The 20539-nt window shown below is 53.2% G+C and overlaps 1 protein-coding gene across 2 annotated transcripts in view; it reads left to right on the top strand.

Moving 5' to 3' along the window:
• Positions 1-20413, top strand: part of LHX6 (LIM homeobox 6) — a 23443-nt gene extending 3030 nt beyond the window's left edge. Inside the window, exons 4-9 of one of the 2 annotated variants that reach the window (XM_006917059.3) lie at positions 7161-7381; positions 9920-10020; positions 10235-10330; positions 10536-10710; positions 13744-13847; positions 18315-20413. In XM_006917059.3, coding sequence (XP_006917121.1) covers positions 7161-7381; positions 9920-10020; positions 10235-10330; positions 10536-10710; positions 13744-13847; positions 18315-18335 — 718 coding nt within the window. In that variant the 3' untranslated portion in view covers positions 18336-20413. The remainder of the gene's footprint in view (positions 1-7160; positions 7382-9919; positions 10021-10234; positions 10331-10535; positions 10711-13743; positions 13848-18314) is intronic. The other variant, XM_025050474.1, reaches the window with a different exon arrangement.
• Positions 20414-20539: the final 126 nt, after the last annotated feature.

A 20539-nucleotide genomic window follows, 5' to 3' on the forward strand; every position in this document is an offset into this window, starting at 1 on the left:
CTGCTTCAGGCCTGAACTCACACACTGAGGGCTCAAAAATGTGACGTGAATGTGGATTTGTGGGTGTGGTCTGCTGTGTGTGTGTATGTCAGAGCAGGGTTATCATTGTGTGGTTTGTAACCAGAGTGTGATATCTTCCCCCACTGTTCCATCTGGCTATTGGCTGGCCAGGACAGGAAATGGAGGTTAGAGTTCCCGTCTAGCCACCTCCTTGCTCTACGCCTGACTCCAGCTGGTAAAAAAGAAGCCAGCTACCTTTTGAGAGCTCCTTGGGCTCATCAGCTAGCCGGGAACAGGACTTCATGTCCTGCCTGAGGAAACCAGCAGGTTGATATCTCAGCCTTTTTCTATAGAGTAAGGCAGAGCTGGACCTCTCTCCTGGCTCTCCTGGTGACTACAGACCTGGCAGCCCTATGAACCACGTGCCCACATTTCTTTGCTGCTTCTCTAGCCTCAGCTCATGCCCAGGCTGGACTGAGCTTCCTTGGTTGCTGTGCTTACTAGATATACAAGGATCAGTCAGAACTCAGATCCCGACCCCACTGTCCAGTACATTCACTGACTCCGAGTCCCTCTTTCCACCGCAGTGAGGTAGAGGATGGATGTGCAGCTCTGTCAGGCAAACACCAAATCACTGTGTGACTGTGACCTTGGGCAAATCACTTCATCTCTCTGCCCCCAGTGTCCTACTTCCAGGGTTGTCTCTCTGAGCTGCCAAGGAGAGAGTGAAGGGAGGAAGGCTTAGTCGAGGCTCTCCAAATGGCAGATGCTGTGGGTACCTCAATGATCACCTTTGTCACCATGGCAGGGTGGATGCTGGGTACCATCCCCTGGTGGCATTTCCTCAGGCAGTTTGAGGAGCAGGGTCTGCCTGGAGAGATGGGGATGGGCCATTTCTGGGCTTCAGGTTCTGAGCGCTAATCCTTTTCCAGTGACAAGAGCCCCCAAAGCAAAACTAAAACAGATTTTTGGTTAAGAAAATGGAGGGAATAAAAGCTCACATTCCCTTGGAGGAGGGAAGAATTGTGGCTTTTTTGATCATTTCTCCCCCAGCCAGGTTTCCCTGCAGGCATAACCCATCCCTGGCAGCCCCACCTGTAACAAAAATAATAAAACCCACAAAAAGGGAAAGGAAAAGCCGGCAGAGTGCCAGGCAGGGACTATTGTCTGCTCTGAGCAGCAGCCTGAACTCCGGGTGCCTGTTGTAAGGGAGGTCTTCCTGGAAAGAGCATGAATGGTGGCTTGGGAGGTACAGTGCCCCTCTTAAGAGCTGGGGCTCAGGGAGGGGCCATACCCTGAGATTCTCTAGCCCTCTGTTTCCTGAAGCCCAAGGTCAAGGGTCTGCTGAGATATGGACTGGAGCTCTCAGCCTAAGAGAAGCCAAGACCTCTCAAAAGGAAGGAGAGAGGGAGGGAGGGAGGGAGGGAGGAAGTAGCTAAGACCCTATGGAAGGGACAGTAGGGTCTTATCCCTCAGTGAAGGGTTTCTTCTGGGTTCCATCCCCCATCTTGCTCCTCCTTGACATTATCCTGCAGACCCTCTTTCAGTCACCCGTAGCAGAGCTAGACGTTATAAGTTAGAAAAGCACTCCAAGTTCACCAGGGAGCCCTGAGGTCCAAATCTGCCTCTGGCTCATTTGCGTTATTGGGAGCAGTTGTTTTTCCACTGGCTGTTTTGCCCTTGGCACACAGGTTGCTGGACCTCTCTGCCTCAGTTTCTCCAACTTTCCTTCCAAACAGGGACCTCACCAGCCTTTGTGGGTTCAACCAGATTCCCACTTCCCCTCATGTCTTGAATCTTCGCAGAAAAAAATTACCACTGGGGAAAGATGATATCGCTCTTTAATTTCTTTACTTTTTGTTGTTGTTATTGTTGTTAAGACTATTTTTCTTTCCATTTTCTTCCAAGAAATAAAGAAAAGTCCTGGGGAAAAAAATCACATTCCTTTTTAGGGCATTCATATTTCCACTGCCCTCAGCAACCACAAGCCCAGACAGCTTCCTCTCATCCACTGACCTGTAGCTGCTGCCCCCTAAATGGGCTGTGGACTGATCTTCAGTGCCCTTCTGGCTCTCTCAGCCTTCTGAAGCATCATGTCCCTTGCATTGTTGGGGAGACTGATGTCCTGGGAGAGTGGCAAGTGAAGAGCCCAGGGTCACACAGGGAGAGTGGAAGAGGTGCTGGGCAGGGGAGAGGACACTGATCATCAGAATGTTTGGAGCTCATTCCTAAGCCAGAAACCGTGTTAACCCTTTCCATGCTTCATCCCATTGAATCCTCAGGTACACTCTGTGATTATGATTTTCGCATAATCCCCACATTATAAGAGGGAAAACTGAGGCTCTGAGAGATGAGGTCACATAGTTAATAAGCGGCAGAGGCTAGATAAACCCCATCGTTACCTGACTCCACCATCTTTGACTCTAAACATTCAATGGGCTTCTTCTATAGGTGAGATGTGTCAGCAGCCCCTCTCTACTAGGTGGGGCCTGTGGAATGACAAAGATCTCTCACCTGGCCTTAAGATTCCCTCGTTTGACTGGCTTCACAGAAGGAGCACCCGCTGTGTGCTCTGATGTGTGACTCTCCCTGGATGGGCTCTGGGAACACTGAGGCAGGAGTGACCTCTTCAGAGGCCCTGACTGTATTACCTTTGCCAGGTTCAAGGTCACTGTGGTTCCTGGCCTTGCATCCTGACCATGGGAGTGGGGAGTAAAGGGTTAAGTACTTCTCCTGGTGTGTATGGGGTGAACTTCAGAGAATGCCTTGGGCTGGGCCAAGGGGCTGCTGCCTCAAGTTCTTGTCCCCAGCTTGGCCCACGTGACTTAGGGCAAGCCCCCAGCCTTCTTGGGTCTTCAGCCTAGAGCCCAAGCTCCGACCCCGGCTCCGGCGGGAGAACTCCACCCCCTCCCCTACAGCTAGGGTCCCCGGGGAGGCTCGGAGCTGGGAAGCGGCCCCCCACCGCGGCAGAGAGCGGCCCAGTGGCCGCCAGCTGTTGGGGGACAGATGTTGGGGGAGCTGAGAGAGGAGTTCGGGGGAGGGGCCTCCGGCCGGGACCTCCGAGGCGCGGGGTGTTTTAACCTCTTAATTGCTGGTTCTGTTTTTTCCGGCTGCTTCTCCTAAGAGTTTGCTTAAAAGAAAAGGAACAGAACGGATAGGCAGGGCTCCACCTCCAATCCCTCTCGTTTGGCCTCTTAGAATCTAAGGCCATCCAAGGGAGCGTCCTGAAGGTAAAATGAGTGAACTCCGGTTTGACTCTCAGCACCCTGGCTCAGTGGCTTCATATTCCGCGCTTTCTCATTCCGAACCTTCTCATTCTGAGCTTCGGTTTCCTCATGCAGAAAAAGGGTGGCTTAATAATGGGAACTGGGGTCTTAGTGAAACTCTGATGGGCTCTTTCGTTGAGGCTCATTCTTCCAACAATTAATGACCGAGCGCCTACTCGCTATCCTGGGAAAGTAGGCCGGGAGAGTGAGCCTGACTTTGTCAAGGGCGCACAGCTCCTCCACACAATCACGATTACTCAGCTATCAGTGCTCCCCGTTCGGAGGAGAGAGAGGGGCAAGGAGGTGCGTGAACCCCACTCTACTCCTTTAGCAGTTGTTAGGATGCGCAGCATCTGTCGGACACCTCTCCATCCCCAAAGCGCCTTAGTCCTTTGCGCCTTTACCCCACGGCGCGCGCCCGGACCCTGGGAGGGGAGCGCACAAGGCTGGGGGTGGGGGGAGGGCGGTAGCCGCGCCCCCTAATCCCTTTGGCGCTCCCTTCACAGCTCCCGAACACCCCTTTCTTGAAGTTTCGTTGTCTCCGCCGCCAATTTCGCTGCTTCCGGAATCCGGCGGCTCGGGCCTCGCAGCCCGCCTGGGAAGGAGTCTGTCGGTTTGTCAGAGCCTCGATCCGTAAGCCTCCTCGTGCCCCTTGTTTGTGCCACTGACCTCTGCCCTGGGTGGGGAACACGCTTCAGGAGCGGCCCGCAACGCATCCCAAACTGCGTAATGACCCCGCCACCCCCACCCAAGGATCCAGCGCCAGGAAGATTTCGTTGACTGGGCCGAGCTACAGCGAGCGCGGCGAGATCCTAGGGTCGGGGACAGCCCCCGGCATTTGGGGTGACACAGGGAGTGTTGTTTGAGAAAGTTACTGAGAGATCATTCGCGGCGCCTGCTTAGGATCAAGAGGATGGGGACACTGTGAGCAGCCAGCGTAGGCGCAGAATGCGCTCGGGCGCCGCAGACTCGTAGAACCGGAAGAGAAGGGGTGCGGGAAGATAAGGGGTGTCTGGGACGCGCGTCTGGAGGAAGACAAGGAATCCGGCACCGCCAAGTGCGAAGAGTACCCGGCGTCGGACTCTCTGACGCGGCGCGGCGGCCGCGGCGCAGAGACTGCAGCGGGGAGACGCAGCCCCTCTAGCCTGGCCTCTGGAGGCCGGGCCCTCCCTGCCGCGGCGCTCCCCGATCCCTGGGCACACACTCTCCAACCCGCTGGGCCCCAGGACGTGCGCGCCAGAGTGTCCAGGACCGGCCGCCGGGAGTGGGCGCGCGACGTGGTCAGACCAGAGCCCTTCAGAGACGCAGCCCCTCTAGCCTGGCCTGTGGAGGCCGGGCCCTCCCTGCGGCGGCGCTCCCCGATCCCTGGGCACACACTCTCCAACCCGCTGGGCCCCAGGACGTGCGCGCCAGAGTGTCCAGGACCGGCCGCCGGGAGTGGGCGCGCGACGTGGTCAGACCAGAGCCCTTCCCTGTTCACACGCCGCCCGCGATCCAGTTCTTCTCATCTCCTGTCCGGCTGCTTCTGCAGGTTCGAGGTCCTTCCTGCACCTCCAGGCGGATCTCAACCCTGCCCCTCTCTCTTTGTGGTCTTGGGCAAGTCACTTGCCCGCTCCGAACCTCCGATTCCACGTGTGCAAAGTGGGCGCCAGAGTCCCCACGTCACGTGGTTGCGGCGAAGCAGAGGAGGTGCAATGAAGGCGGTGCTTCCCAGGACCCCGGACCGCAGCAAGGGCTCAGCACTTGGTTGGCTGCTCCCTCCTCTAGGAGGCCAGAAACTGCTCTCAGTCCGGACATTACCAGACCCGCAGCAGAATCTGGGGTCGGGAGTAGAACTGCGGTGGGCAGAGCGGTTTCCCCTCCCCCTTACTGAGAGGGATTGGGAACAGGGCTCACAGGCTGCGCTGGGCTCTCCCCAGGGGAAGCCGAGGTTCCGAGGTTGGGAACCGCCTCTGTTTAGGGGTCATTTGACCTGACAAAGGCACGCAGCGTGGTTTGAGCGAACCGCCCCTGGTCGGAGTCAGTTGCATCGCGGTGACGTAGGGGACCCGGGGTTGGCGGAGGCCTCCGTGCTCCCGCACTCAGTTCAATCCAAGACCGTTTATTCATTTGACAGTTGCTTGCATTTGCCAAGGCAGGCGAGGCTGTAACCAGTGTGTGCATTTGCCGGACTGGTTACAAACTGGTTACAAACTCAGAGGCATTTCCAAATGCTCCTCCTGCTCCTCCGGGTGGAAATGTGCCGGCTCTGTGGTCACAGAGGCAAATCTTCTTGGTCCTCTCCCAGGGGTGGAAGGGAGAGCCAAGAAACTAGACTTCTGCAAACCGTAGTGATCAGTGCGGAAAGGGTGGTCCCGGGACCTGTGTCACTCTGGTGGGAAGAGGCTCCAGCCAGTGCAGAGGTTGGAGGTGGGAAAGTGCTTCAGAGGGGGACCATAAAGACCCGGGACTGACCTTCCAATATGGCTGACTGGGACTCAAGCTTGCATGTGGGGTGGAGGATCTTGAGGAAAGTGAAGGAGGAGGAGATGAGTGGGAGAGGATGTGGTCTGCTGGGGTTTGTGAATTCCAGGATCTTGGACCAGATTTTAAGCAGGGCAGGACAGGATTCTGTGTGCATGCTGGAAACTCCACTGTGGCTGCTCTGTGGAGGATGAGTGGCCAGGAGCGGCCCTGGAAACAGGGAAACCAGGGTTGAGACTGGCAGAGAGGGGTGCATGACAGGAGACTGGCCTAGGAGGAGGGCAGTGGCAGTGAAGAGGAGGAGATGGGTCCCAGAGATACTGAGGAAAGGGACCAACAACACCTTATGACTGGTCGAATGCGGGGTCGAGGAGAGGGAGGAGCGTATGATTTGGGTGTCTAAGCTTGAGACGCTGGATGACTCTTGGCACCACTCCCTGAAATAGAGCGTGCACAGAGGAAACTGAGGCCCAGAGGGTTGGGACAGGGTCATATCCACTTAAAGAACAAACCCTCCCTGGTGCTCCAGGGGTCGGGCCTTAGGCTGACTTCTGGGACAGGGGAATCAGACTCTGCTGCTTCCTGTAGGGCTCCCAGTCCGGTGGTGGAGGCAGCCATATCCAAATAACTACATTACAAAGCGGGAAGTTAAAAGAGAAAGAGGCAAAATAAAAGAAGGCTTAAGGGGGAAGAGGGCATTTAATCTGGGCTTTTTTGTCACAGAGCTCCAGAGTCTGGCTGGTTACTTAGTAGACTGCAAAACTAACAAATAGTAGTAATCATTGCTGTTGTCATCTAGTTCAGCTCAGGGCAAGGAAAATGAGAACTCTGGTGGTTAAACAGTTTGTTCAGGGTCATCAAGCCAGTAAGTGAATATATGTCTGTGCTTCCAAGAAATTCTGAGCTTTTCTATTGCTGGGGTACAGTTTATTCATCTCAGGTTCCTATCCATGCAAACTGTGTGACCTTGTGCAAGTTACTTGACTCTCTGGTCCCCATTTTCCTCATCTGCAAAATGAAGATTAATTGGGGTAATCAACTTAAAACACTTAGGATCTTCCTGGGCACATGGTAAGTGCTCAAAGATTTGCTTATTATTATTACCATTATTATATATTATCTGATACTTTCGATATATTCGAATGAGCAGATTAATGTTATATACAAATGTAAGTGACCATTGTAGAAAATTTGGGAAACTCAGAAAAGCACCAAGAAGACAATAAAAACTTCCCACCAGCTCACTTTCTAGGTGGGACTTGTCTACAGGGAGGTGGGTGTGGGTGGATCCAGGCAGAGGGAAATTCATGAGCGAGTGAAGACCCTGAGGCCAGGAGCCTGGGTGCCTGCGTGCCACCACGAGGATTTGGAGGGAGGAGGGGTGGCCTCTCTGAGCCTCGCCATCCCCTTCCCCGCCCTGGTGTCCCGCAGCCGATTTGGGACCAAGTGCGCACGGTGTGGCCGACAGATCTACGCCAGCGACTGGGTGCGGCGGGCACGCGGCAACGCCTATCATCTGGCCTGCTTCGCCTGTTTCTCCTGCAAGCGCCAGCTGTCCACAGGCGAGGAGTTTGGCTTGGTCGAGGAGAAGGTGCTGTGTCGCATCCACTACGACACCATGATCGAGAACCTCAAGAGGGCCGCGGAGAACGGTACCCAACTCGCCCGCCCAGCACCCACTGCACCTCTGCCCCCAGCCCTGCCCCACACCAGCTCCCCAGGAACTCCCCTCACTCCTCTAGAGACAGGTGCTGGCTTTATCACCTGGAGGCTGCTCACAGAGCCCAGGCTTCTGGCTCCACTGTTTGCTTGGGAGTTGGAAGTCACTGCCTTTCCCTGCAACTGTATTTTCTTTTCTGTAAAATGGGGCTAATGGTAGGACACCTTCTCAAAGATAGATGAACTGGATGTGTTGTAAAGCCAGGAGAGGCTCAGTGAACCCGAGAGATGATTCTCATAATGGGACAGCCTATTCTACCTTTAGACAGCTCTGGTTGGCCAGAGGGCTCTTCCCCTCCAGCTGTCTGTTCTCCCAACCACCATACTAGCAGCTCCAAGCTAGAAGTTTAGGGGCTGTGGTTCATTCTGGAGTGTAAGGAGAAAGGCCTTTGAGTCTGGGAACTGGAGCTCCAGTTTTGCTTCTGGCACGCTGTGCTGACATATAAAGTTTCCTTTCCTCTCTGGGCATCAGTCTCCCCATCTGTGCAAGGTGGATGGTGGACTAGGAAGATCTCTAAATCTCTTTTGGCTCAGATATTGTGATTCCCTAAGACACACAGGTTCAGGGATAGGGTCCAGGTCTTCCAGGGATTGTGGGGGCTGAGTCACAGGTGGATTGGGAGCTGGATAGAGTGAGCAGAGGCTGGGCTGTTGTCAGAGGCAGAGACCCTTTCCCTATCTGGGTCTGTGAAAGCTGCTCACTTTACTGTAACATGGATTATTTTATGTAATCCTTACAACGCCCCTAGGAAGTAGCTGTTAATCCCCACTTTATAGGTGAGGAAACAGTCACCGAGGTTACCTGCAGTATGTGACTTGCCAAAAGTTACATACTAGTAAGTCTACCTGACTTCAAAGCCCCAGCTCTTAACCACCATGCACCCCATTCCCAAGCTCCAGGGTTCTTGAATCAGATCTTATCAAGCAGGGAAGGCTGCTAGGATATGGCTGCCTCTGTGAGTTTCACTTTCTCATTGAAATAAGGGGCACACCAATCCTTGTCTCGCCTGCTCTCCTAGGAGACATTAATACCACAAAGTGTCTGTCTCATCTCCCTTTCTAGGCTGGAGACTAGTTAGGGATCCTCAGAGTATTCCTGGCCATGACCATACCAGGGCCCTCACCTTCTCCTGCCAGGATTAGGCTAAGTGGGCTTAGGTAGGGAGGAAGGGAAGCTGGGGGCCTACGAAGTTACCTGCAGTGGTAGTGGGCAAGTCAGCAGTAGAGCTGGCATGGAATTCCCACACCATGGCCCATCAGTAATCTCAGGCTCCATCTACACCTGGACCAACCGGGATCACCCCTATTCATAGCCTTGCCGATTACACTCTTGCTGTCCCATCTAAGCCCCACCCCAGACTTCTACCATGCAGGGGAGCTTGAAGGCTTAGGGACTTGGAACTCCTTTACTGAGCAGTCCTCAATTTGGGCTACTGTTTTACTTTTTAAACTCATACACACACACACACACACACACACATTACACAAAATTTAGAAAAGATGGTTCAGCAAAAAGAAGAAAATAAAGATCACTCCGAATGCCACCACCCCTTACATTTTTGTGTATATCTTCCCAGATTTTTTTCTATGTCTGTATGTTTGTTTGTTTGTTTTCCCTTAACATAGTGTTTTTCCTAATTTAAAAAAATACAATAAATTTTGAACAGTGGTGGAATTGCTAGTGATTTTAACTTTTTTCTTTGTGCTTATCCGAACTTTTCGAGTTTTCGATAAGGAACACGTATTACCTTTGTATTCAGAAAAATGAGGTATTGAAAATAAAACAGGGATATATTTAGTGTGATTGTAAAAGTAATATAAGTGGAAAGAGAATAGCTAACATATATCCCAGTGAACAAAACTGAACCTTAGAAAAGTAAGGCGACATATATGATTGTTGTAAAAACCTCTGAAGTTATAGAAATATTGAAATTGCAGTCCTCATAATCGCAACACCTTCCAAACTTTTTCTTCCATCCGTTAAAAAAAAAAAAATGATATCCATCCAACCCTTTGCTTTCATAAGTTATTACAAAATTAGGATCACGGTTCTGTAACCTGCTTACTTCCTATCTCTACGAACCCTTGGTTTCCCCAGATTAGCTAGGAGGGGGCCCAGTTTGGGGTCTCGAGTCAGCCAGTTGTCAGAATACTGGTGAAAGATCTGGAGCAGGGGCCTCTCTCTGAGCCTCAGTTTTGCCATTTTAAGGAGAGGATAGTGTCATCCGTCCTCAGGGCTGTGAGACATAAAGGGCACACGGAAAGAGAAGCGTCCGGTACTAAAGGGACGCTCAGAAACGAAAGCCCTTTCTCCAAAGACTGAGCTCAGGAACTAGGACCCTGGGATCCCCACTCCCAGCCAATTCCGCCCCTGACCCTTCCAGGGACCAGCTACCCCCATCCCCCCGTCCTTTCCAGGCTGCCACTAGAAGAGATGGGGACGCGTGGTCAGCCACTTCTGTCGCCCTCAGGGAACGGCCTCACGCTGGAGGGGGCAGTGCCCTCGGAGCAGGACAGTCAGCCCAAGCCGGCCAAGCGCGCGCGGACATCCTTCACCGCGGAGCAGTTGCAGGTACCCGGGCAGGCCGAGAGTGGCCAAGTGTGGGCGGGGCGTCGGTGTGGGCGGGGCTGAGAGGTCCTCCTGGCTCCGCCCCTCCCGGACCCGCGGGTGGCGAGGCGGGGCTGCAGCTATATGGGGCGTGGCCTGCAGGCCAGAGCCTCTGATTGGGCCAGGGCCCTGGAGACCTCTGCGCGCTCGTGCCTCACCGCACCCCCGCGCCCCGCAGGTTATGCAGGCGCAGTTCGCGCAGGACAACAACCCCGACGCGCAGACCCTCCAGAAGCTTGCGGACATGACGGGCCTCAGCCGGAGGGTCATCCAGGTGGGGCCGGAGGAGGGTGGGCCTTCGGGTCTGGGGCGGGGCCTGGGGGCGTTCCCTCGAGCGCAGAGCGGTGCCGCGGAGCCACTGTCCCGGGCGCACGTGGCCGCTTTACTCCGGAGGCGACGAGGCAGACCCGCTTGGTATCTCCCAGCGGCGCGTCCGACCCTTTTCCGCGAGGCTGAGACTGCCGAGACTGTCGTTCCAGGTGTGGTTTCAAAACTGCCGGGCGCGTCATAAAAAGCACACACCGCAGCATCCTGTGCCGCCCTCCGGGGCGCCTCCGTCCCGCCTCCCTTCCGCCCTAACCGACGACATCCACTACTCCCCCTTCAGCAGCCCAGAGCGCGCACGCATGGTCACCCTGCACGGCTACATTGAGAGTAAGTGACCGTGACCCCAGGCCGAGTGGGGCACGGAGGAGAGCGCGTGGGCGGCAGAGGCGTGGGAGGCCTTGCTGAGCCTCCACTCGTGTGGACTCCACAGTCACTCGGGCCTAGGGGTTGGGATGAGGCGTTAAATTACCTGATTCTGCCTTAGTAGGAGCAAGCCTTCCACTCATTCAAAAAGTGTTTTCCAAGCACCCACTGCGTACCAGGGCCCGGACTAGGGAGAGAGCAAGATGAGTTAAGTCCCCGCTCTGGTGGAGCTTGCTTTCTGGTGGGAGAGGAAACACCAAGCAATAACCAGATAGACGAACGTGTGGTTTTACTTGCGATGATTTGTGTAGGAAAGATGCTTAATGGGAGTGTCGAGATGCTGACTCTCAGCAAGCTGAGACCGGAAGCATGGGTAGGATTAATGAGACACAAGGAATGGAGAAACAGGTGTGCAGGATGGCAGAGGAACCTTCAGCCCATCACTGGGAGGACGATGGCACTGGGTGTATTTGGGGTCTCAGAAGAAGGTCGGTGTGGTGGGAATACCCAGGGCTGTGGGGCCATGGGCAAATCACCTAACCTTGAACTTCAGTTTCCTTCTCTGTACACTAGGACATTAATGATGCCTACCTCACAGGGTTGTGAGAACCCACTCACTTATTCAGTAAATATTTTTTGAGTGGTTTCTGTGTCCTAAGCACTGGGATACAACTTAGAACACAATGGACCAAACCCTTTTTGCCCCTGGGGCTCACAATCCAGAGAGGGAGGTAGGTAGAGAGATAATAAACTAATGCCGGGTTGGGGTGGGGGTGGGGCAGGCATGTCAATGGAGAATGAGCTCTGTGAGGGGAGATGGGGGTTGGTCATGGTGGAGTGACCGTTGAGCAGGAGCCTGGAGGAGAGAGGGAGCAGCCTTGTGCATTTCGGGGGATGCACATCCAGTGAATCTGCTGTTGATCAGGTGCTTATTACAAATTTTCTTTCCCTCGGATTGATTTTCCATAGATTGTTTCCTCAAAGCTGAGCATGACCAGAAACCTTCTCTGGTTCCAAGTAAAAGTAAGAGAGAAGGAAGGTCAGAGAGACACTGCTATTTATTTAGCCTGTGCCATGTGCCAGACCCTAACCTTGTTTCTAAACATCAGAGGTCACTATCCCATTATACTGATGACGAAACCAAGGGTCCCAGTAAGTTAGTTGGAGCCAGTGTTCCTTAACGATTGACTGTGGGCTTTGATGTGAAACTGTCAGACTTAAAATCCCATCCCTGCCACTTCTAGCTATGTGACATTGAGCAAGCTTTTCAGTTTCCCTGAATTCTAGTTTCCATATCTGTAAAAACAAGGATAATAAGGATACTTAATCTCAAAGCAGTGTTGTGAGCATACATTGAGATCATTGACAAAGTTTTCAGCATTCAGTAAGTGCCGGATAAATATTAGCTGCTATTGTGGTGATGGTTCTGGTTGGCAGAGCCGAGAGCGCAGAGTTTTGCCTACCCCACCAGGCTGCCAGTTGGAAACTGCGTCCCTTTGTCCTGTTCCATTTCTGAACCATCTGTTCAGTAGGAGGGACTTTTTCTTCCTTTCTTTTCTAAACAATGTCTTATGTTCAGGCCGCACAGATCCCGTCGAAGATCTGGTTCATCTGTGAAGGTGCAAAGTCCTCTAGGGCCTCTGTAGGTACCAAGAGTCTGGGCTACCAGCTAGTACTTGCTGTGACATTGGGAGTGAATCTAAGTGATCCTCTTGGGAGGAGGGCCATGGCTTTCAGAGTCATGCTAGGACTCTGCCTGCATACTTTGTTGACCAAGGCTAGATCTGTCTTTGACTTCTGGAAAAGGGGCTGAAGTGCCCTTTCCTCTTCACTTTGAGGTAGAACCCAGCTTGGGACAGGAGGTGTCAAGGATATTTGGACCTGCTGCCTCTTGCTGCATGACTGAAGGTCCCCTCAGCAGTTTGCTTGTCAGTTAACTAAATCCACAGGATCCTGAGTTTCCTAAAGCCTTGGAGCTTAGAATATGATTAAAAGCTTTGGAACTGGACCCTAGAAAAATACACAGACACGTATAGTTTTCCATGTTGTATCAAGCTGTTCATAGACTCCTAGAACACCCCAGGTTAAGAATCGCCAATCATACACAACTGCTTTATTCTATAGAGAGGGAATTGTGGCTCAGAAAGGCACAGTGATTACTCCCAAGTTACATATCAATTATAAGTCTCTGCAGAGGGCTTTTTCCTTTTACCAAAGCTGTTGAAGAGAGAGGCCGTGGACTTCTTCCCTACTGTAGGGGTAAAGAGGCTGAAACATGAAAGATTTGGGTCCGACATAAGGATGGACTTCCCCCATAGTCGTAGATGTCAGATTAGGGCACGGATATTTATTCAACAAACATTTAAAGAGTACCTACTAGATTCCAGGCTTATTTTAGGTACTGGAAATCCACAAAGATTTAGAGTCTAGAAAACAGACAAAAATTCCTGCCCTCATTGGAGATTGCATTCTAGGTGGCAAAGATCAATAATATCAAATAAACAAGGAAAATGTACAGTAAGTCAGGTGATGGTAAGTGCCGAGGAGGTAAAATAATGCTGGGAAGGAAGACAGGGAAGGGTGGAGGCGAGTGTTGGTATGGGGTTGTAATTGTGAATAGAGTGGTCAGGGAGAGCATCATGAAAAAGGTGATATCTGAGTGCAAAGTCCTCTAGGAAGTATGAAGGTAAAGCCTTGGCGAAGGTACGAGGCATGGAGGGAGGATCCTAACAGATGCAGTACAGCCTTGCATGTAGAAGGTGTTCAATACATATTCATTTATGAGTGTTTGTTTATCAGTGAGCCGGACAGTTAACATATAGCACTTTATAGATTATATAGACTTTCACCAACCCTACTGAGATTTTGGCCAGGGCCAACCAACTGGTAAGTAGCAGAGGTGAAACTGATCCCAGGGCTCCAGCCTGCCGAGCACAGGGCAGTTGGGATCCTGCATGGAGGCTGGCTTTGGGCTCCAAGGCATCCTCTCGTCCACAGGTCAGGTACAGTGCGGGCAGGTGCACTGCCGGCTGCCTTACACCGCGCCCCCCGTCCACCTCAAAGCCGATATGGATGGGCCGCTCTCCAACCGGGGTGAGAAGGTAAATGGAGCCAGGCTGGGTCTGGCAGGTCAGAGCCATCCTGCCGGGGATGGGTTTCCGGCAGCATTCCTCGTTGCTGACCAGGCACCATGCCTCTTTGTGGCAGACCCTCTCTGCCAAGTGTACTCAGGCCCCCGCTGTGCCCCTGAGGCAGTTATACTAGCAGGTGCCAGTGTGCTCTATGTGCACGGGCACACCAAAGGCCTTGAAGCCTCTGCACCAACGGCCGGCCTTCTCGTTTTCAGATTTGTGAATTTAGTTACTTTGCTCAAACTTGCGGTTCCAGAGAGGGCTCATCTCACTCACTACTGTGCTTCCCACCATCCCACTGGGCCCTCCTACTTCCTCCTTTTTATTCCTGTCTGTCTGGAGTGAATGTCCCAAGCTGACGGGCCCCAGGGATAGCAGGTCAGCAGGTGACCATGGTCAACTGGCAAGGCCCCTTTCGTGGAATCCAGGTCTTTGGTTGTTTGCAGCATTAAGACTGAACATCCAGAAGGGTATTTAGACATCATTCAGTCCAGTGGCTTGAAAGCTTGTTTTTAAGCACTGAGATCCTTTCTCGACTCTTCCATAACTCATAATACAGGTGAAAGCAGATGGAGCTTCTCTGTGTGAAACCACAGAAGGAGTCAGCCCCCCACCTCCCTCTCAGCTCCAAGATACCTCCCAGTTAGCCTGAAAGCCCCTGCTCTGAGACCCCCTCCCCCATTTTAGAAAGGGAGAAATTGAGGCCTAGGTAGCTCAAGGTCACAGAGATTAAATGAGAACCCATGCATTTGTTCATTCACTTATTCATTCATTCAGCTGACGTGTGCTATGTACTGACTGTGCCCAGGATCCCCAAGTCAGTTGCCAGGAGCACTGAGATGGTCCCTGCCCTTGAGGAAGCCACAGTCTGGAGGGGGAGGCACACCCTAATAGTTACAACACGTTGTGATCAAACTGTGGTGGGGGATCCAAGGGAGCTGGGGAGTAGAGGCTGGGGGTGCAGATCAGGAGACACACAAGGAAGGCTTCCTGGAGAAAGGCGACATCTGAGCCCAGGCCTGAAGGCTGAATCCGTGTGTGAGGAAAGGCATGAGCCACCACAGTTGTTGGGGACACTGAGCAATTAATTCACAGGCTTAGGAGAAGAACAGTGAGGGGTGGGAGGCCTTGGGCTGTCAGGCGGAGGAGTATGGACTCTGTCCCTTGGCAGTGGGGAGCCCTGGAGGCCTCTTTCAGAAAAGTCACTACAGTGGTCCTTGGAGAGGCAGGGAGCCCCGGAAGTCAGCGGAGGTGGTGGGCCAGGAAGAGGGTGTCCCCCTCCCCAAGGACCCTTGAGTCCAGCAGAGCATGATGTTGGTGTGATTCTCAGAATCACCTTAGCGGTTTGTAACGATGCAGATTCCCCAGCCTCGCCCCTAGAGAGCTGATGGGGAGGTCTGAGGCCAGGCCTGGGGACCTGCGAGTGTAATACCCAGCCCACGTGATTCTGGCAGGCAGCCAGGGGTGGGGACCCCTTCTCCAGGACAGCCTCTGACTGTGCCTCCTGACTGAGCACCTACTGTGTGCCGGGCTCTGTGCTGGGCACGCAAAGGAAGGTATAGGATGTGGAGATATAGACAACTTAGCTGAGCCGATAGGTTTCTAAGTAACCGGTAGTGCTCAAGGCAAAATCCTGCAGCACCTGGGGTGGCTGAGCACGCCCCAGGAGCTTCCCCTTTGGACTGTGATACTCACTGTAAGAGCTACTGTTTGTTGAACGAGTCCTCTGTTCATGGCAGATACTTTATACACGTCTGAGTGACACTTCTCAACCACTCTGTGGGGGTGAGCATGGCGTCCTCATGGTAAAGATAAGGGAACAGAGGTACAGAGAGGCTCAGAGAGGTGACACAACTTGCCTAGGGATGCAGTGAGTCTGTGAGACTCTGAGGTCTGCCTAGTTCAGTCACCACTTCCTTTCGTGCAGCACTTTACAGTTTGCACAGTGCTCTCCCTGACCTCACCCTCCACAGCCTCTGTGGGAGGATGATTACGGTTGACTTCGTTTCACATCTGCAGACACCTGCAGACGCGGGCTCAGAGGAGTAGCTCACCCAGGGCCACACAGAAAGCATGGCAGCGCTGGCCTCGGTCCTAGGACTGCCTGCCTCGGAGATGCCCCCCTCTGCGGGACAGCTTTCATCCCGTCACACCTGGCACAGGGACTGCAGAAGCCAGCTGGCACGGTCTCTGTCCTCAGGGAATGTGTGGCTTAGAGCAGGAGACGGAGCTACACCCCAGGGTGACAGGGCAGTTGAGGTGAGGGATGAACATGGCCTTCCAGGACCCAGAAAAGGGAGTGAGATGCAGGGATTGAGAAGCAGGGTGCTCCACGTCGGGAGAAGCGGACATGCTAGGCACAGAGACGTGGGGGACCTGGGTTTGAGGGACTGAGGGGTGTTTGGTGTGGCCGAGGCCCAGGGAAGCGAGGGGAGCTCACAGGGGTCACGTAGTGAAGGGTCTGGACCGCTGGGTGAGGGGCTTGGGTGATATCTGGAGGGCCCCAGAAGTGTTTAGGGCTGGGCTCAGAGCTTGGAGATGAGCCCTTACCTTCTGGTTGCTCAGCTAAGCTTGTGGTTATGTCTAGTTCAGCCTGAAGGATGAGACAGGCTGGGATCTGGCAGCTTTGGCTGTAGGAGGTTTCTGGGTTTGGCTGCTGAGCCAGAGCTCTCTCTCGCTGGGCTGCAGCCCTAGCTTCACATCTAGCAGCTCTGCAGAAAACTGTCTCCCCCTCCTTCATGGCCTGCCCTCTCACTGTCAGGCCTTCCTGCCAGCCCACGGGGACATTTTCTGTCTACATCTTGCCAAACCCATGGGGCCTGGTGGGCTGTGTGTGGTCAGTTGGCTCAGGGCTTTCTCCCAGGTCCCTCCAGGCCTGAGCCAGCTAGCTGTGAGGAGACTCGGTGTCCGCTGGTGCAGACCCATGAACCCACTCGTCAAGACCAGCGCTGGCCTGGTCACGAAAGTAGGCTCTGAGCATCCGGGAGTAGCACCCTCTGCTCCCACCACATCATCATTTGGCCATACACACCTGTGAGTTTCCAGAAACACATTTCTTCCTGGTCATGGCCTCTGATACCACAATTTCAGAGCTTGGAAGGCTTTTAGAGATCAGGGCCAAGCTGTCTTTGATCAGATAGAGAGACCGAGGTCCACGGAGGGGACGGTCTTACCAGAGCCATCTCTCCCAAGAGAGAGCTTCTTTTAATAAGAGCGCAAAGCCAGGCATCTCAGAGGCCAGAGGAGCGCACTGCCCGAGGTTGAGTGAGAGGGTCAGGCAATGCAGCGTGAGCTCCGAGTCAGGCAGACTCTGGGTCCCAGGTCTGCCACCGTCTTGCTCTGAGACCTGGGAACGCAATTAGTTCCTGCATCTGCAAGATGGAGATAATAGGTCAGATCCCACCACCCAAGCTCGTTGCTGAGAGCAGATGCAGTGACATATGTAAAGAGGCCAGCAGAGTGCCCGCTATGTAGAAAGTGCCCCCTAGGTGGTGGTTATTGGTACGATTGCTCTTACGGAGACCATCACCATTGCTTTCCTCCATCTCTTCCTCATGGTAACCAGTCTGGGCATGTAACATTCAGGGACAGCCCTTTGGCCATACCCACTTGTTGTTCCTGGACCACTTGAAACTTCCTCCTGAAACTTTACTGTGAAAAGGCACAACTCATTGACCAGGAAGCCAGGAATCCTTGACTTGAACTTCAGGAACTGGCTGTGTCTATGGCAATAAGAGGTTAGCCACATGCTTTAGGTGGAAGAGAGAGGACAAGGGCAGATATTTCCTGATCACCCACTGTGTGCCAGGCACCTAGCATGTCTGAGCCATCTGCTTGCCTCTTGGCTTTGCGAAGACTGAGTGCACATGACGTGCTTGGCCCATCTCCTGGTGCATAGTAAGCGTCGATGACTGTTGTCATAGTGGCCTTGGAGAGGTAGAGGCTGTGTGATATAATGAAGAAAGCTTGCTCTGGACCCAAGCCTGGGCTACAGTGCTAGTTCCACCTCTTTCTAGCTGTGCAATTGTGGGCTCACTGATTTTCACCTCTCTGAGGCTCAGCGCCCTCCCCTGTAAAATGGAGATGATGGTAGGATGCCCTTTGGGTTGAAGCGAAGTTTCCGTGTTGGGTAATTTATGCAGTGCCAGGCGCAGGGTGCGTGCTCAGCAGATGTTTGCCGCTGCTCTTGTATCTCACTGGATGCTCCCCATTCTGAGAGAGAGGTTTTGTTACCCTCATTTTACAGATGAGGAAACAAGCTCAGAGAAGTGAAGTGAGTTGCCCAAGGTCCCACAGCAAGTAAGTGACAGAGCGAGGGTTTGAACCCAGATCTGGGCCCTGAGCCACCCACATTCTCTGTGCCTTCGAGGACATCTGGGGGGCCACTGAGCGGGTCAGGCCCGAAGCTCAGCCACCTTCCATGCCCTCCTTCTGCAGGTCATCCTTTTTCAGTACTGACGCTGCCGGCACTTCCGCACCTGTCCATGGGCACCCCACAGCTGCCCCTCAGCCGCTGAGATCCAGCGTCCAAGCCACTGCCAGGGACCCACCCACCTCTGCATCCACCCCTTATCTGCCATCCTGCCCGCCACCAGCTGGGCCCCCGGGCCTAGCCACGCCCTCTCCTGCTGAGAACCAGAACCGGCCAGGAGCGCCGTGGAGTCCTCCTCTTGGAAGACAGTGCTCCCTAAAATTTGGAAACAGGGTGAACGCGACAGCTAGTTTTTCCCACTTAGACAGGACCCATCTTCAACTTAGGCTGATTACAATAGCAAAAGGCCGAACTGAATTGTGCAACGCCAACAGCCTTCTCATTTACAGGTTTTCTACCCCCCCCAAGTTGGAACCATCTCTGAATTCCAAGTAGCCGGCAACCCCCAATGTTATCCACTCTCTTGCTTTTGTCTGGAAAACTGCAGTGTCTGTGGGATGTCCCCAAAGGAAAGCTATGTTCTTATTTTATCATTTCCATCTGTCTGGTTATGTCAAATTAATTCAGAGAGAGAAGAGACACTGACCAACCCTGAGAGGCATAGCGGGGCAGAGATCGAAGCCTGCCCAGACCAGGAGGCAGGGGGCTGAGGGTGGGGTGGGGAGGACACAGACCCCCATTGGTTTGGAGCTCAAGGAGAAGGATAAGGCACATTGGGCTGGGAGAGGAAAGAGAAAACTCGGGGTGTGTGTGGGAGACCCCCCTCCCCCCTAGTTATCCAGCACATATACAAGCAACATAGCAGAGATGGGGTTTGATCTGTGTGACGACATTTCCCAATGTTTGGGCAGGTTACAGTGGGGGCCCTTGTTGGCTACTCATCGACTCCCGGTGGGGGTGCTTGGGCCATGTCTTCCTTGGGGGGACCACTCATGGGGACTGGGAACAGAGCCTAGGGAAATGCATCGGGACAGCAGAATGTTAGTTTTGATTCATCTCTGAGCAGAGAGAGGGTGCTCGCTGCCTAGGTGAGCATGCCAAGCCCAGGATTCCAGCCGGCACCGCTGGGCTCCCCCACCCGCTCCTGAGAACGGACACAGCTGCGCTCACATCCACCCTGTCCTGCTGCAGCTCTTCCACCCCAAACAAAAGGGCTTGGGCTACGCAAGACCATGATTTATGTATTCAAGGGGACGCCCATTTGTCCCAAGTTTATCCAGTAATTTTTTTGAGTACTTAGTGTCCCGATGCATTTCCCACTAGAGGCTGCTAGTAAGCATGTTTTAGCCCAAGTCCTCTTTCCTGATCTGGTTAACCTGATATGTTGGCTTTGGAAGGAGACTCTAAGGCAGGGGAAGCAAGTCCACGGCACATATGTATTGGCTGTCTCTATTTTCACCCATGGCAGACATTGCTAATCAATTACAGCACACTCTATCTCACGAGTCTGCATAAGTTTGCAGAATCCACATGCTTGAAAAGTTGGCACTTAAAGTGAATGTCTCTATGTCATTCTTGCTTTGGGACCGGGAGAAAGGCTAGGCAGCCCAAGAAGAGAACTCCTTCCTTTCCCTTCTGAAGACAGTTCCAGCTGACTCAGGGCAGAGAGAAGTCACCACTGAGAATGTGGTCAGTACAGCTCATCCGGTGAATAACGTGTACCCGGCCCTGTGCTGGGGGTGACGTTAACAGGAGCGGCTCGGGCCTGATCCTTGGCCTTGGGCAACTCTGACCTGTCCTTTGATTTTTGCTCCTGAGGTCCCAAGTGCAACCATGCAATCAGCGGCCAGTTGAGCCCTGCCCAGGATCACCCAGAACCCACTCTGCCTTGAGCCTCCTGCCAGGGTCTGTTCCTCGCGTGGATCACGTGGTCATAGCATGTTGCAGTTCAGACATGTCTCCGCTAGCCTGTTAGAGCAGCCTGGGAACGTACAGGCCATCAAGACTATTTATTTAAACACAAAACAAAAGGGGAAAACACACACATGGAAAAAAATTGTAAGCACTTTTTTGTAAAACCAATGTCTGTTTTGTTACATACCTTTCATGTTGTGCTTTGTAAATGTCTTATTTGTGTAATAAATAAAGTTAATGCAAGTGGAAGTGCTGGCACTTACATCCAGAACGCGATGGGATTCCATTTCTTTCCCGCTCTCTGGTTAAGGGGGCTCAGGCCCCTGGCGCCCAGTGCAGTCCCCTTCCTGGAAAATCGGTACCGTTTCCCAGTGGG

Source organism: Pteropus alecto, unplaced genomic scaffold (genome assembly GCF_000325575.1).
Source record: "Pteropus alecto unplaced genomic scaffold, ASM32557v1 scaffold226, whole genome shotgun sequence".
Classification (NCBI taxonomy): Eukaryota; Metazoa; Chordata; class Mammalia; order Chiroptera; family Pteropodidae; genus Pteropus; species Pteropus alecto.